This window comes from Thermothielavioides terrestris, chromosome 4 (genome assembly GCF_000226115.1).
Source record: "Thermothielavioides terrestris NRRL 8126 chromosome 4, complete sequence".
Classification (NCBI taxonomy): Eukaryota; Fungi; Ascomycota; class Sordariomycetes; order Sordariales; family Chaetomiaceae; genus Thermothielavioides; species Thermothielavioides terrestris.
In genome coordinates this window covers 1,231,987-1,246,040 of record NC_016460.1, presented here as the reverse complement: position 1 = coordinate 1,246,040, position 14,054 = coordinate 1,231,987, and the positions used below count along the sequence as shown (strand labels likewise).

The window sequence follows — 14,054 nt, the reverse complement described above, 5'->3', positions numbered from 1 at the left end:
GATCCAGACAGGCATGTGATAATGATTCGTATTGTTACAACATGATGCGCCATATACACAGTCGTACACCCTCTTTATACCCGCAACCCGTTGCCGTGGTACGGGGACCAGACGCCTCTGACGGACTCGTTGATACTCTGCACCGGCTTTGTCACCCTCTTCAGCTTCTCGCCGCTGGCGTCGCGGAGCAGCTCGGCCTTCTTGAGCACCTCGTAGGGCTCCATGTTTCGCACGCAGACGGCCTTCTCGCGGCCGTTGATGTACTGCGCGATGATGACGGGGTGCTTCGCCGGCCGGGGCGACACGCTGAACTCGATCTGCGGGTTGGCGGCGGCGAACTTGGGGAGCAGGGACTTGATGAAGCCGCTGGTACACGCTCGCAGTCAGTATGTAAAGGTGCTGGCGTCGTCAACAAGGTGGGGGAGGAAGGGAGCCGGCGGAGACAGACTTCATGCCCTTGGAACTACCGGCCCAGTCGCAGTAGTGGAAGTCCATCTTCTTGCATTGCAAGACGAACGCACCGACGCCATTCTAACACACAATTAGCGCTCAGTGAAGAGAAAAAAAGGGAAAGAAATATCTGGATGACATGGGTCCATCTTACTCGGCCGGTGGAGATCTGCTGCAGTGCCCTTACCGTCATCGTCGTCGCCGTCGCCCGGAGAGCATGATCCGGATCGCGAGGAGCAGTTGCAGCGACAGAAAATCACGGCAAGGCTCCGGCTCAAGCGCCGCCCAAAAAATAAGTGGGACTTTCGATGCATGATTGGTCCACCGCCCCAGTGCACGGCCCTCTCAGAGCAGCGGAAGCAGGCGAGCCAATTGCTTGGGCATCACGAACTTTCCGCATTCACTTTTCCCGCGCCAGCATCATCGCTTCTCGTCCATCAAGGCGTGGACCGCGCCCATCGCCCGGCATAATCCATCCGGCCGCGCGCATTTGTTTCTCTTTCAGTGCTGCACCGATCCACAACAAGTGCACATCGCAGCACCGAACGCAGACGCATTTCCACACCCCCGTTTATAAAACCGCGTCTAGGTCTGCGCGTGTGCGATGACCGACCGGCTCCCGCCCAATCTCCTCGCGCTCTTCGCGCCCCGGCCGCCGCTGCGCTGGGTGCCGCCGGTCGACCACCCGCCCGAGGAGCGCAGGACGGCCGCCATCTCCGGCGTCGCCCAGTACCTGCCCGCGCTGGCCGCGTACGAGCACGAGTACGAGTACCACCCGACCGAGAGCTGGCTCGAGAGGCGCGACCGCAAGAAGCGCGAGAAGCAGGCCGAGGTCGAGAAGTTACTCACTGAGGGGCCGAAGAAATGTACGCACTGGGTGGGGGGGCTGGCTTTGGATGGTGTCGGTTGATTTCGCATTTACTAACGCGCTGGCTGCTTCGTAATCACAGACAATCCGCACGAGGATCCCAACATTCGCGGCGACGCCTTCAAGACGCTCATTGTAGCTCGTCTCGACTACAATGCCGACGAGAAGGATTTGGAGCGCGAGTTCGGTCGCTTTGGTCCGATTGAGCGTGTATGTATTCGTTTCCTTATTCCTGCCACACTCACCAGACTGACACATGGCAGATTCGCATCATCCGGGACACCCATGCGCACGAGAAGGGCAACAAAAAACAGAAACCCCACCGTGGTTACGGCTTCGTAGTGTTTGAGCGCGAGAAAGACATGAGAGGTAATGCTGCCACCTTGATTCTGACACTGCCACACTGCCGCTTGCCGGAACCCGCCCCCAGGACACTTATGGCCCTCAAGCTTGCCAGTCCTTCCCTGTCTTTCTTTCCATTCCATCCTCCTGTCCTACCACCAAAAGGTAACTGCTCAATGGTAAGGCCTGACTGACACATGCGCATCTGGCGCGTGCGCAACTAGCTGCTCTGGATGGATGTGATGGCATCCGCATCAAGGACCGCCGCATCAAGGTTGATGTCGAGAGGGGTAGGACCGTGAAGGGTTGGAAGCCGCGACGCTTGGGAGGCGGTCTCGGCGGCCGCGGATACACCAAGGCGGCGATGCCCAGACCCATGGGTCCCGGTGGCTTCGGGGGTGGGTTCCGGGGCAGCTATGGCGGCGGTTTCAGGGGTCGGGATCGTGGATTCAGAGGAGGAGGCGGTGGCTATGGCGACCGCGGATTCCGTTCTGGCCAAGGCGGTCCTGGCGGCCCCGGCGGCCCCGGTGGCCCTGGTGGCGGCGGGTATGGCAGCCGTGGAAGTGATCGCGGCTTCGGTGGCCCACCTAGCGCGCCAAGCGGGCCCGGTGGTGGTTACGGCGGTGGCTATGGCGGTCGCGACAGTCGAAGGGACGGTCCCGGAGGCGGTGGGTATGGCCGTGACGGCGGCTCGCGCTCATATGATGACAGATCGGGAGGAGGCTACCGCGACCGCAACCCCCGGCAGTCTGGCAGCAACTTGGAGCCAATCCGGCCGCGCGGCGAGAATGGTGGGTACCACGGCGGGAATCGGGACTATGACCGACCCCGAGACCACGACGACTCCCGGAAACGCGGCTACGAAGGCGGCTACGAGGACCCGAGAAAGCTTCGACGCTACTGACAAGACTGCATCATCCATCCGTGCATCCTTGTCTTGTGGTGGGTATCACTCACTCTTCTTCCATTGCCATTCATCCTTCTCGTCTCCCTGATTGGTCTCCGCCTCGCCAATGAGACCGAGGGTAAGCCCATCGCTGGTCGTCAAATCGAATCTGCGCGTCCAGCCGGGAAACACCGCCCCTGTCAGCAGTCTGGGAACATCTCGCCCGAATTCCTGATCGGCAAGGTAACCTCATACATCGCCTGAAACCCTCATCGGCAACGTAACTCCTGCATCGCCCGTCGGGGTCTTGGTCCGGCCCGTCTGGTCCGGCCCGTCGTTGCCAGACGGGGTTTTTAGGCGGGTCCGCGACCGCGCTTCCTACCATCCGCCGAAGGACTCAGCGAACGCTGCGCTGTTCCCGTCACCAGGAATCCGAGATACCACTTACCAGCCTTGAACGAGGGTGTTCGCGGAAGGTAACCATTTTCTCGTCTTGTATTTACTTGCTTGATTTGTGCCGGCGACTGTAAGAAAAAGAGAGAGGAGCAAGGGACTGCGGGTCTAGGTAATAGTCGTTAAGCAATGAATATCTCGGCGCGGCGGAAGGTAAGGTCAGAGGTAAGGAACTCTTCGTTTCCTGCACTGCTGGCCTGGGAATGGGCGGGCTGCTGTTCTCTTTTGGCTCTGGCGTTGTTGCTCCCCCTTCGTTCTGTAAGAAACAGTTTGCGAAGGCCCAGGTCAATCAGCTCAAACATGTGATGTCTGAGCCCGGAACATGGAGGCACACGGTCTCAAATGCCAGCTAGTCGATGACGTCCCGCGGCAACAGGCTCCTTGCCCGAGTGACTGATGGTAGATGCTTCGTTTTGCCCATTCGTTTTTTTGGCTCCTTGACCCGCCCTCTCAAACGCCAGTACCCGGAACCCAGCCCTCGAAAAGCTATGGTATCATGCAAAAGTGCCCCTATATGCACAATGAAATGCACAGAACAACACCCAACAGCCCGGTCCCCCGAGTTCTCGCTGGCTCGGCTTCACTCATCCTCCTCCTCTTCCTCCTCATCCTGATCCATCTTGTCCCCCGCCTTCCCACCCCCGTTGATTTGCCCGCTCCCGTTCCCTTCCCTCTTCTGCCTCCCCGCCTCCAACTCCGTCACCTCCCCGGACGCCGCACTCCAATAGGCCAACAGACTGACCCTGAACTCGCTCATGCACACGCTGAACAGCTTCAGCAGCCTCGTCTGCCGCGAGTCCAGCACCTCGCCCTCGCGGCAGATGGTATAGCCCTCCTTCATGCCCTCGCCCTTCTCGTCCCCGCCGAGGCAGACTTTCCCGCGGACCATGCGCGTGGGCATGCCGAGGCGGCGCAGCTCGGGCTCGAGCGTGTGCGCGATCGGCACGTCGTGCTCGGGCGGCACCTCGCCGCCGGTCGAGTAGACCAGGCCGGGCGGCACGGTGACGGTGCGCGTGGCGCGCGCGCCGGCCCGCGCGAAGTCCACGTGCGCCAGCGAGCCGAAGTAGCTGATCACCGCCTCCGGCGCCCGGTTCGTGAACAGCAGCCCGACCGCCCCCGAGAGGTACCGCGTCAGCGCGTGCAGCCCGTCCGCTTGCGACTCCTCGGGCGTGGTGCCCAGCGCGCGGGCGGTGAGCTTGGTCTTGCCGAAGAAGAGGCTGGCGGGTTGCACACACCAGTGTTAGTTAGGGTGGGGAGAAGTGTTTTGCCGGGAGTTGGAAGGGCAGGGAGAGGGGATGGGACGGGGGAAAAGAAAGGGCGGAGAGAGGAGGGGAGGGGGGGGGGGGGGGCTTACCGGCTGTCGCTCAGCTCTTGGCGCACGTCCTTGAGGTAGTTGTTACGCATGTTGTCGACGCTGAAGACGAAGCAGTGCTGGTACTTTGGTATGCACTCGCGGATGTTGGCGAAGAGCTTGTCTTTTTGCTCGCGCGTCTTCTTGGTCACCTGGGTCAGGTGGTAGACCTTGGCTCGTTTTGACTTGGGCATCTTGTCGGTTGTTGTGCGAAGGTTGTGCGAGTCTTTCCCCTCCTGTTTTTTACTTTCCCGGACGCTCGCGAGTGCAGCTGGAGTAATGGTTCAACTTGCTATGTGTAGTGCTGTTTCCTGCTGTTGAGATAAGGCGAGTCGAGACGGAGTACCGTCAACCGTGCCCTTCAGCGACTGACTGCAAGGCCCAGTGAATCTCGGCTTTGGGGCTATTTTTTTCTGCCACGGGAATTTTTGGGCGGTGTCGAGGCGGGCAGCCCCGCTCTGTCGCTCTGTCTAACGACTCGGTTATTCTTAAAGAGGTCCCGCCAAGACTAATTTCGGAACCTACCGCTTACAAGTATTTACAAATTGCCGCGAGGGAGCGGGGTCGCCACGACTTCGAGCAACATCAACAACGAAGAATTGCAAAGACTCGTAGCAACAACTTTACGAAACCTCAACCAAATTGAAAAAAAAGAAAACGAAGTTAACCTATACTCTAACCTTGACCCTTACCCTAACTATAACCCTCACTCTAACCAGCGGGGGGCTGGCGCCGTCCCCTGTACCCCTGGCGAACTAACCTGTAGCTAACCCGTGGCGATAGTGCAAACCCCTTGGCGGTCTTGGCGGGGTACTGACGCTGTAAAAACATTGCCGACAATTGGCCGAAATTAGTCTTGGCGGGACCTCTTTAAGATCTAGCGACGACTCGACGGGAGCCTCAATTCGGGAGGGGGCCATCGCAATTGGCCCGTGCTTTTCCTCTCGTTCCTCGTGGCATCGGGGCCGGTTCCATCAACCAACCCAGCCTACCGGGGCCGCTAATCACATTCCTCCCGGAACCGTCCAGAGCTGTCAGTAGCTGGATGCGGCGATGACCCCCTTGGCCGGCTTATAAGTTCGATCAACGGTGGGTATGGAGAAGCTGAATGTCAACGCTGCACAGTACTCCGTACTTCGGTTCGGAATACATTGCACCTAAATTACTTAGGTTAAGGTACCTCTGTAGCTGCAGTCTTACCTGGTAGGCCTTGGGTTCAGAAAGCTCGCTTCTGGAAATTTGCGGACCCGCCCATTTCCAGGCTCGGGAGGAGAGCCGCCCCGTCACACTCAATCGACAGCCGTTCTGGAACCGGTTTCAACGTTGCCAAACGAATACCTAACTATCTCGTCATCGTACACTAGTGTAGTGTATTTAAGGTGCTTACGTGTGATGGATGCTGACTGCACTACTCCGCACGGAGTTGGTACGCATACCCCATGGAGTCTCCAAAACTGGCTTACACTAATCTGCGCCCGTGATGAAGGGGAGATGGCAGATGGCTTCTCCAGTTCGTGCTTGCACGATCATACAGACAGATGAGAGGGAGTGCACGCTCAGCAGTAAGCCCGGGAGTGCTAACGCATACTATGTACATGTAACTATTCCGCACCTATAACAACGGAGATGGGTCTGGGGTTAACGTTATCACCGAGTCGGTGCGTCGGTAGCTCGCACTCCCCGTGCGGGATTGCCATGGTCCCCGTCACGGCAGGGTCCCAGAGGAACAGAGGCGTGGATCTCACATTACATACAGGCCGCAATCCGAACAATATATGATACGAAATACACGCACTGCGGGCCAAGAACAGAATATCCGTAGACTGAACGTCATGGACTGGACTGACGGACAGAGAGAGAACAGGAGGCAGATGGCCAGTGTGGCCGGTTATGCACAGTACACGAGACCAGACCAACCTGGAAGCAGGTTGATACAGGACACTCCTGGTTTGTTTGTTAGTCTGGTTCTTCGCCCCACTTTCCGCCCACGTTTTGACAGGGGCCTGCAGCCAACCAAAAATCGGCCTTTCTACACGTACCCACCTGTTCAGCTCCTGGCTCTGGCACTGCATTCAACCAAACCATCAAAAAAAGCATCACCACCATCAAAGCCATCAAAAGCTTCAAAATCGGCCAGGGTAGCCAAATGAGCCAAATCAGCTAGATCAGCCAGGTGGGCAGTTCAGCTACAAAAAGGCCCCAAAAGGAAGCTATTTTGCAGGCGTGGGATGCAGTGCCTTCCGACTTCCTATCTGTTGCGGTTAGTTCATTCCATGCCAAGGCGGCTGGCCCGGGTGATTGAGAATCAGGGGGGGTACACGGGGTACTGAGAGTGACCTGTTTCGCTTCTATTTTTCTATGGAAGATTAAGTACTGTACAGTTTTTGTAATCCATTGTTGATTGGCTTTCAAACCCTTGTTGTGGCCCACCGTAAGTACCAAACTAACAAACAAACCAGGGGGCAACTGTAATACACGTGCGCACGTGAAGTAGGCCACCCCCTAGGGTGGTTCTAGCTCAGAGATACCTTACCCAAGATCGCAACCTTCGGTGGTCGTTGCCCTGCTAGACTTCCCAAAGGTTCTCCGACCGACCGGTTCGTCCACTTCGGCCGCCCCAGCGTTAACGCAGGAGCATGTGTACACAGCACAGGAGGCAGAAAGATAGTGGCGACCCAAACGATCTTCGTTACACACGATCGCCGCCGCGCAGCCGGTGACTAAAGATACCTATTTAATTAAACCCCTAACTCTGCGCCACCTACCCGCTAGTTAGCCGCATCGTGCAACGGGCCACCGAACTCTTGGTTAAACATTGTCGCAACGGCGTGAACGACTGTACTACTCCGTCAGTCCGGCCTACTCTCGATCCGCTTGCTTGGCCCAGGCTAGATCTTAAAGAGGTCCCGCCAAGACTAATTTCAGCTAATTGTCGGCAATGTTTTTACAACGTCAGTACCCCGCCAAGACCGCCAAGGGGTTTACACTATCGCCTACGGGTTAGCCACGGGTTAGTTCGCTAGGGGTGCAGAGGGCAGCGCCAGCCCCCCGCTAGTTAGGGTGAGGGTTATAGTTAGGGTAAGGGTCAAGGTTAGGGTACAGGTTAACTTCGTTTTCTTTTTTTTTCAATTTGGTTGAGGTTTCACGAAGTTGCTACTACGAGTCTTTGCAATTCTTCGTTGTTAATGTTGCTCGAAGTCGTGGCGACCCCGCTCCCTCGCGGCAATTTGTAAATACTTGTAAGCGGCAGGTTCCGAAATTAGTCTTGGCGGGACCTCTTTAAGAATAACCTGGCCCAGATATCGAGCGTTGTATTGCTCGTATTCGCTAGATTCTATAGGCCCGGGTCACTCGCCAGGCAAAGATCCCTGTTCGTGTAACGCACTAGTGTATTCCATACGTACTGCGTACCGTGTCCCTTCGGGGTTCCCTAGCGCCCAGGACCCCAACGACTCGCAAGGTCCACGTTTTTAGGCGTGGGACGGGATATAGGGTAAGCTTACCTATATATATATGGTTATAGCTAAAGAGGTCCCGCCAAGACTAATTTCGAAGACTGCCGCTTACAAGTATTTACAATCGCCATAGGGTAAGCGGGGCCACAACGACTTTAAGCAACATCAAACAACGAAGAATCGTAAAGATTTAGAGCAACAACTTCGCGAAACCTTAGCTAAATCGAAAGAAAAGAAAACCGAGTTAACCCGTACCCTAACTATAACCCCGATCTTAACTATAACCTAAACCCTAACCAGCGGGGGGCTGGCGCTGCCCCCGTACCCCTGGCGAACTAACCGCTTGGCGATAGTGCAAACGCCTTGGCGATCGGGGTTGCGTAAAAACGTTGTAAAAACATTGCCGACAATTGGCCGAAATTAGTCTTGGCGGGACCTCTTTAGCCATCAGCATGTACATCCTGTGATCACCTAAAACATTGAAGATCTTGGAAACCTTCCCCGTCGGGAAACAGAGCCGCCCGTTCAAGAATGTCTCGGAACGAGATGCGACATGACGTCCACTCGACTGCGCCCGACATGCTCAAACGGGTGGTTGCAAAACTTCACAACGCAATGCTTAACTCCTTTTCTTCTCGGGGTGCCTGGTCGATTATTGGTAAATATTCCGTACACTACCTGGTAATCCTCCTTCACAGCTCCACCGGGATTCGGCGGACGGAGCTGCTCAAATTGCCCGGTGGAGTTGGGGGCTGGAGGGGTGTGCGCCAAGCGCTTCAGCACGCGAGGAAACTCTGCACGCAGAACGTTCCTTTCTTCTCTGCCCATCCCCACTTCCCATTCCGCATGCCTGGGGCCTCGGACCTGTGGCAAGTGCGAACGCCGGCGGCCATCCCTCCTGGCAGAAAATTGCAGACATTACGGATTACATTCCATCTGGAACAGGGCGCCAGTCTCGTTTGGGTAGGTTATGAGAAGGACGATGGGTACGCTAGCGACATCCCGTCGTTATTCCGCACACTACTCCGTATTCCGCACATATTCCCATCCCCAGGTTCTCGGCGCGGGACATCAGACGGAAGGAGCTGGGGGTAACGGGGGTAACGGACCCCTCGAGTCTTCAAGTCTCGGCCTCAAATAAACACGGACCCCGAGGTGCACGCGTGGCTTCTCAGCTCGCTCCCAGGCAGCCGCCCAGTCGTTCTTTCCTTTCACCAACTACAGATACAGGAGGAATACTAGTAATTTCTATTTGCCCTTCGACAGGAAGCTTCGATTTTTTGTCTTGGTTGCCATTGTCTTTCTTCCCTTCTCCCCATCCACGGACACCTTTCCTACCTTACCTCCCTAACCTACCTACTACCTACCTGATCTGCCCCGCAACGTCGCCGATGCGGGAGAACACGCTGTGACGGAGTGCAGCAAACGGACGTCGAGCAGCTACCCGGCTGCGTCTTTTCAGTTTTCCGGCGCACGCTGTGCTGTGTGCGTCTCTCTGCAGACGCTCATGCTCTATTGAGCGACACGACAGCTGCAGCCGCTTGTAGCCCGCCATCATTTTTTCTATCCACCCTTCTCAGGCATCATGAGCGCCGATTTGAACGAGAAGGCGCCGGACGCTGCCCCGGACGCGGCGCCGTCCGGCCGGGGCTCCAGCCACGGCGATTCCACCGAGAACAACAAGGAAGCCGCCCTAGATCTCTCCAAAGCCGACAGCAAGGTCGCCCAGGAGAAACATGACGCCGCGCCCGATCCGTTCGCCCATCTTCCCGAGCGGGAGGCCAAGATCCTCAAGGACCAGGTCTATACCCCTGACATCAAGGTCGGCATGGGGACCCTCTACCGTTACTCCTCGCGCAACGACCTCCTCATCATCTTCGTGGCTGCCGTCTGCGCCATCGCCTCCGGCGCCGCCCTGCCCCTGATGACCGTCGTGTTCGGCAACCTGCAGGGCACCTTCCAGGACTACTTCACCCCGGGTTCCAAGACGACGTACGACGAGTTCACCAGCGAGCTGTCGAGGCTGGTGCTGTACTTCGTCTACCTGGCCATCGGCGAGTTCGTCACCTCCTACATCTCCACCGTCGGCTTCATCTACACGGGCGAGCACATCAGCGCCAAGATCCGCGAGCACTACCTCGAGAGCTGCATGAGGCAGAACATCGGCTTCTTCGACAAGCTCGGCGCCGGCGAGGTCACCACCCGCATCACAGCCGACACCAACCTGATCCAGGAGGGCATTTCGGAGAAGGTGGGCCTGACGCTCTCGGCCGTGGCCACCTTCGTCGCCGCCTTCATCATCGGCTTCGTCAGCTACTGGAAGCTGACGCTGATCCTGCTGAGTACCGTGGTGGCCCTGCTGCTCTGCATGGGCACGGGCTCACGCTTCATCGTTAGGTTCTCGAGGCAGAACATCGCCGCCTATGCCCAGGGCGGCTCAGTTGCCGAGGAGGTCATCAGCAGCATCCGCAACGCCGTGGCCTTCGGCACCCAGGACCGCCTGGCCAAGCAGTATGACAGCCACCTCATCCGCGCCGAGACCTACGGCTTCAAGCTCAAGAGCGCGCTCGGCGTTATGATCGCCTGCATGATGACTATCCTGTACCTCAACTACGGCCTGGCCTTCTGGATGGGTTCCCGCTTCCTCGTCGACGGCTCCGTGCCTCTGAGCAAGGTCCTGATCGTAATGATGAGCGTCATGATCGGGGCCTTTAACTTGGGAAACGTCGCTCCGAACCTCCAGGCGTTCACGACCGCGCTGGGCGCCGCGGCCAAGATCTACAGCACTATCGACCGCCAGTCGCCGATCGATCCGTCCAGCGACGAGGGTGCCAAGCTCGACAAGGTGGTTGGCACCATCCGCCTGGAGCGCATCAAGCACATCTACCCCTCGCGTCCTGAAGTCGTCGTCATGGATGACGTCTCGCTCACAATCCCGGCCGGCAAGACCACGGCCCTGGTCGGCGCCTCGGGAAGCGGAAAGTCGACCATCGTCGGCCTGGTGGAGCGGTTCTACTCGCCGATTGAGGGAGCCGTATACTTGGACGACGTGGATATCTCGACCCTCAACCTCCGGTGGCTGCGTCAGCAGATCGCGCTCGTGTCGCAGGAGCCCACGCTCTTCAGCACCACAATCTACGAAAACATCCGCCACGGTTTGATTGGGACGAAGTGGGAGAACGAGAGCCCCGAGAAACAACGGGAGCTCATCTACGAGGCGGCGAAGAAAGCCAACGCTCATGACTTCGTCACCTCGCTCCCGGAAGGGTACGAGACGAACGTGGGCGAGCGCGGTTTCCTGCTCAGCGGCGGCCAGAAGCAGCGTATCGCCATCGCCCGTGCCGTGGTCTCCGATCCCAAGATCCTGCTGCTCGATGAGGCGACCAGCGCGCTGGATACGAAATCGGAAGGCGTCGTGCAGGCTGCCCTAGAGGCGGCATCGGAGGGTCGCACCACCATCACGATCGCGCATCGGCTGTCGACCATCAAGGACGCCCACAACATTGTTGTCATGTCCCAGGGCCGCATTGTGGAGCAGGGCACGCACGACGAACTGCTGGAGAAGCGCGGCGCGTACTACAACCTCGTTACCGCGCAGGCCATCGCGGCCGTCAACGAGATGACGGCCGAGGAGGCGGAAGCCCTGGATAAGGAGGCGGAAGCGGCTCTCATCCGGAAGGCTTCGACTCGCAACAAGGAAAGCGGAGCCGGCGCGGTGCCCCAAGATCCGGATGACGACATCCAAGCCAAGCTCCAGCGCAGCCAGACGCAGCAGAGCGCCAGCTCGGCGGCCCTGGCCGCGCGGACGGCGCAGGCTCAGAAGAAGTACAGCCTCTGGACGCTGATTAAGGTGATCGCCAGCTTCAACAAGGAGGAGTGGAAATTCATGTTGATCGGTCTCTTCTTTTCTGCCATCTGTGGCGGCGGCAACACGACGCAGGCCGTGTTCTTTGCCAAGCTTATCAGTGCTCTGTAGGTGTCCTGATTCCCTCTTGTTTGTGTTACTGGGTGCCAGCATGCTGACCGAGACACTGCAGTTCGGAACCAGTCACCGAGGCAACGATCCCGCACATCCGGTCCGAAGCGTCGTTCTGGTGCCTCATGTACCTGATGCTCGCCATTGTCATGTTCATCTCGTTCGTCTCGCAGGGCGTCGCCTTCGCCAAGTGCAGCGAGCGACTGATCCATCGGGTCCGCGACAAGTCGTTCCGGTCCATGCTGCGCCAGGATGTCGAATACTTCGACCTCGATGAGCACTCAGCCGGCGCGCTCACCTCGTTCCTGAGCACAGAGACGACCCACGTGGCCGGCCTCAGCGGCTCGACCCTCGGAACGATCATCATGGTGACGACGACCCTGGTCGCCGCGTGTACGGTGGCGCTCTCCATAGGGTGGAAGTTGGCGCTCGTGTGCATTGCGACCATGCCCATCGTTATTGGCTGCGGGTTCTTCCGCTTCTGGATGCTGGCGCACTACCAGCGGCGCGCGAAGCGTGCCTACCAAGGCTCGGCGAGCTACGCCTCGGAAGCGATCACGGCTATTCGCACGGTCGCCGCGCTGACGCGGGAAGAGGACGTCCTCGCGCAGTACAGGAGGTCGCTTGCGGTGCAGCAGCGGGCCAGTCTCATCTCGGTTCTCAAGTCCAGCACGCTGTACGCGGCCTCGCAGTCGTTCATGTTCTTCGCCTTTGCCCTCGGCTTCTGGTACGGCGGCACCCTGATTGCGAAGTACGAGTACACCATGTTCCAGTTCTTCGTCGTCTTCTCGTCCGTCATCTTCGGCGCGCAGTCGGCAGGGTCCGTCTTCAGCTTCGCGCCGGACATGGGCAAGGCGGTCGAGGCGTCGCGCGAGCTCAAGACGCTCTTCGACCGCAAGCCGGTGATCGACACGTGGTCGGCCGAGGGCGAGAAGGTCGAGGCGATCGAGGGCCACATCGAGTTCCGCGACGTGCACTTCCGGTACCCGACGCGGCCGGAGCAGCCCGTGCTCCGGGGCCTCAACCTGAGCATCTCGCCGGGCCAGTACGTCGCCCTCGTGGGAGCGTCGGGCTGCGGCAAGTCGACGACGATCGCGCTGCTGGAGCGCTTCTACGACGCGCTGTCGGGCGGCATCTTCGTCGACGGCAAGGAGATCAGCAGCCTCAACGTGAACGATTACCGCAGCTTCCTCGCGCTGGTGTCACAGGAGCCGACGCTGTACCAGGGCACGATCCGCGAGAACATCCTGCTCGGGGCGCCGCACGAGGTGTCGGACGAGCAGATCACGTTTGCGTGCAAGGAGGCCAACATCTACGACTTCATCCTGTCGCTGCCCGACGGCTTCAACACGGTGGTCGGGTCCAAGGGGGCGCTGCTCAGCGGCGGACAGAAGCAGCGCATCGCGATCGCGCGGGCGCTCGTGCGCGACCCCAAGATCCTGCTGCTCGACGAGGCAACCAGCGCGCTCGACTCGGAGAGCGAGCACGTGGTGCAGGCGGCGCTGGACAAGGCGGCCAAGGGCCGCACGACCATCGCGGTGGCGCACCGGCTCAGCACGATCCAGAAGGCCGACATCATCTACGTCTTCGACCAGGGCCGCATCGTGGAGCAGGGCACGCACGTCGAGCTGATGAAGCGGAACGGGCGGTATGCCGAGCTGGTGAACCTGCAGAGTCTGGAGAAGCACAGGTGATTACTAGATCGTCTGGGGGTTGCTGGTGAAGGGTGGAGATATTTGCTGGCGTTGGGGACATAGACGGCGGGCAGACTTGAAACCCGATTGCAGGATATCATCTCGGTGGGCTGTTTTGAGTAATAGGCCGCGAGCGTACTATTTTATCGTGTAGACAAGCGACCTCATCTCATTCTTTTTGAGTTGGTTATCGGCGACAAAATGAGCACCACTGTCCGAGCGTCATCACATTGTGTTTTTTTTAGTCCTTCAGCTCTAAAAGTACTCAGATAGAAAGTATACGGCATAATCACTCACATGAGACAGATCATGCTTGGTGAAGCCAAGATTGCAGTTATTGGAAGGCTTGAGACATCTACCTACCGACACTCCGAGCAGTATACAAGCTGCCCCTGGTTTGCACTGACGTGTCAAAGGAGCAGGGGAGCGAGTGGGAGACCTATCATAGCAAACAGTCGGTTAGTCCTAACGGTTCACAGCCCCCATTTTTCACACTGACTGCAAAGGACATGAACAAAGAACATCGCCCTTGCTGCCCATCCTCTCAGCCTCGTGGCAAAAAGGGAGCGCAGACGGGCA

At 58.3% G+C, this 14,054-nt stretch overlaps 4 protein-coding genes across 4 annotated transcripts; 2 read left to right on the top strand and 2 right to left on the bottom strand.

Annotated features, from left to right (window-relative positions):
* Positions 1 to 18: 18 nt before the first annotated feature.
* On the bottom strand, positions 19 to 674 carry THITE_163136 (mitochondrial 54S ribosomal protein MRPL51). The gene is made up of 3 exons (XM_003655168.1): positions 605 to 674; positions 449 to 531; positions 19 to 366 (listed from the first exon to the last, which is right to left on the bottom strand). The coding sequence occupies exons 1-3, from the start codon at positions 641 to 643 to the stop codon at positions 75 to 77; spliced, it is 414 nt and encodes a 137-aa protein (XP_003655216.1). The 5' UTR covers positions 644 to 674; the 3' UTR covers positions 19 to 74.
* Positions 675 to 952: 278 nt separating this feature from the next.
* THITE_2118652 (uncharacterized protein) lies at positions 953 to 2,599 on the top strand. Its single transcript, XM_003655167.1, has 4 exons — positions 953 to 1,316; positions 1,401 to 1,528; positions 1,582 to 1,687; positions 1,885 to 2,599. Exons 1-4 carry the CDS (start codon positions 1,055 to 1,057, stop codon positions 2,562 to 2,564), a joined length of 1,176 nt encoding a protein of 391 aa, XP_003655215.1. The 5' UTR covers positions 953 to 1,054; the 3' UTR covers positions 2,565 to 2,599.
* A 429-nt stretch (positions 2,600 to 3,028) lies between these two features.
* Positions 3,029 to 4,616, bottom strand: THITE_2118650 (mRNA turnover protein MRT4). Its single transcript, XM_003655166.1, has 2 exons — positions 4,354 to 4,616; positions 3,029 to 4,216 (listed from the first exon to the last, which is right to left on the bottom strand). The coding sequence occupies exons 1-2, from the start codon at positions 4,542 to 4,544 to the stop codon at positions 3,580 to 3,582; spliced, it is 828 nt and encodes a 275-aa protein (XP_003655214.1). The 5' UTR covers positions 4,545 to 4,616; the 3' UTR covers positions 3,029 to 3,579.
* A 4,529-nt stretch (positions 4,617 to 9,145) lies between these two features.
* THITE_2118647 (uncharacterized protein) lies at positions 9,146 to 13,603 on the top strand. The gene is made up of 2 exons (XM_003655165.1): positions 9,146 to 11,777; positions 11,843 to 13,603. Exons 1-2 carry the CDS (start codon positions 9,391 to 9,393, stop codon positions 13,473 to 13,475), a joined length of 4,020 nt encoding a protein of 1,339 aa, XP_003655213.1. The 5' UTR covers positions 9,146 to 9,390; the 3' UTR covers positions 13,476 to 13,603.
* Positions 13,604 to 14,054: the final 451 nt, after the last annotated feature.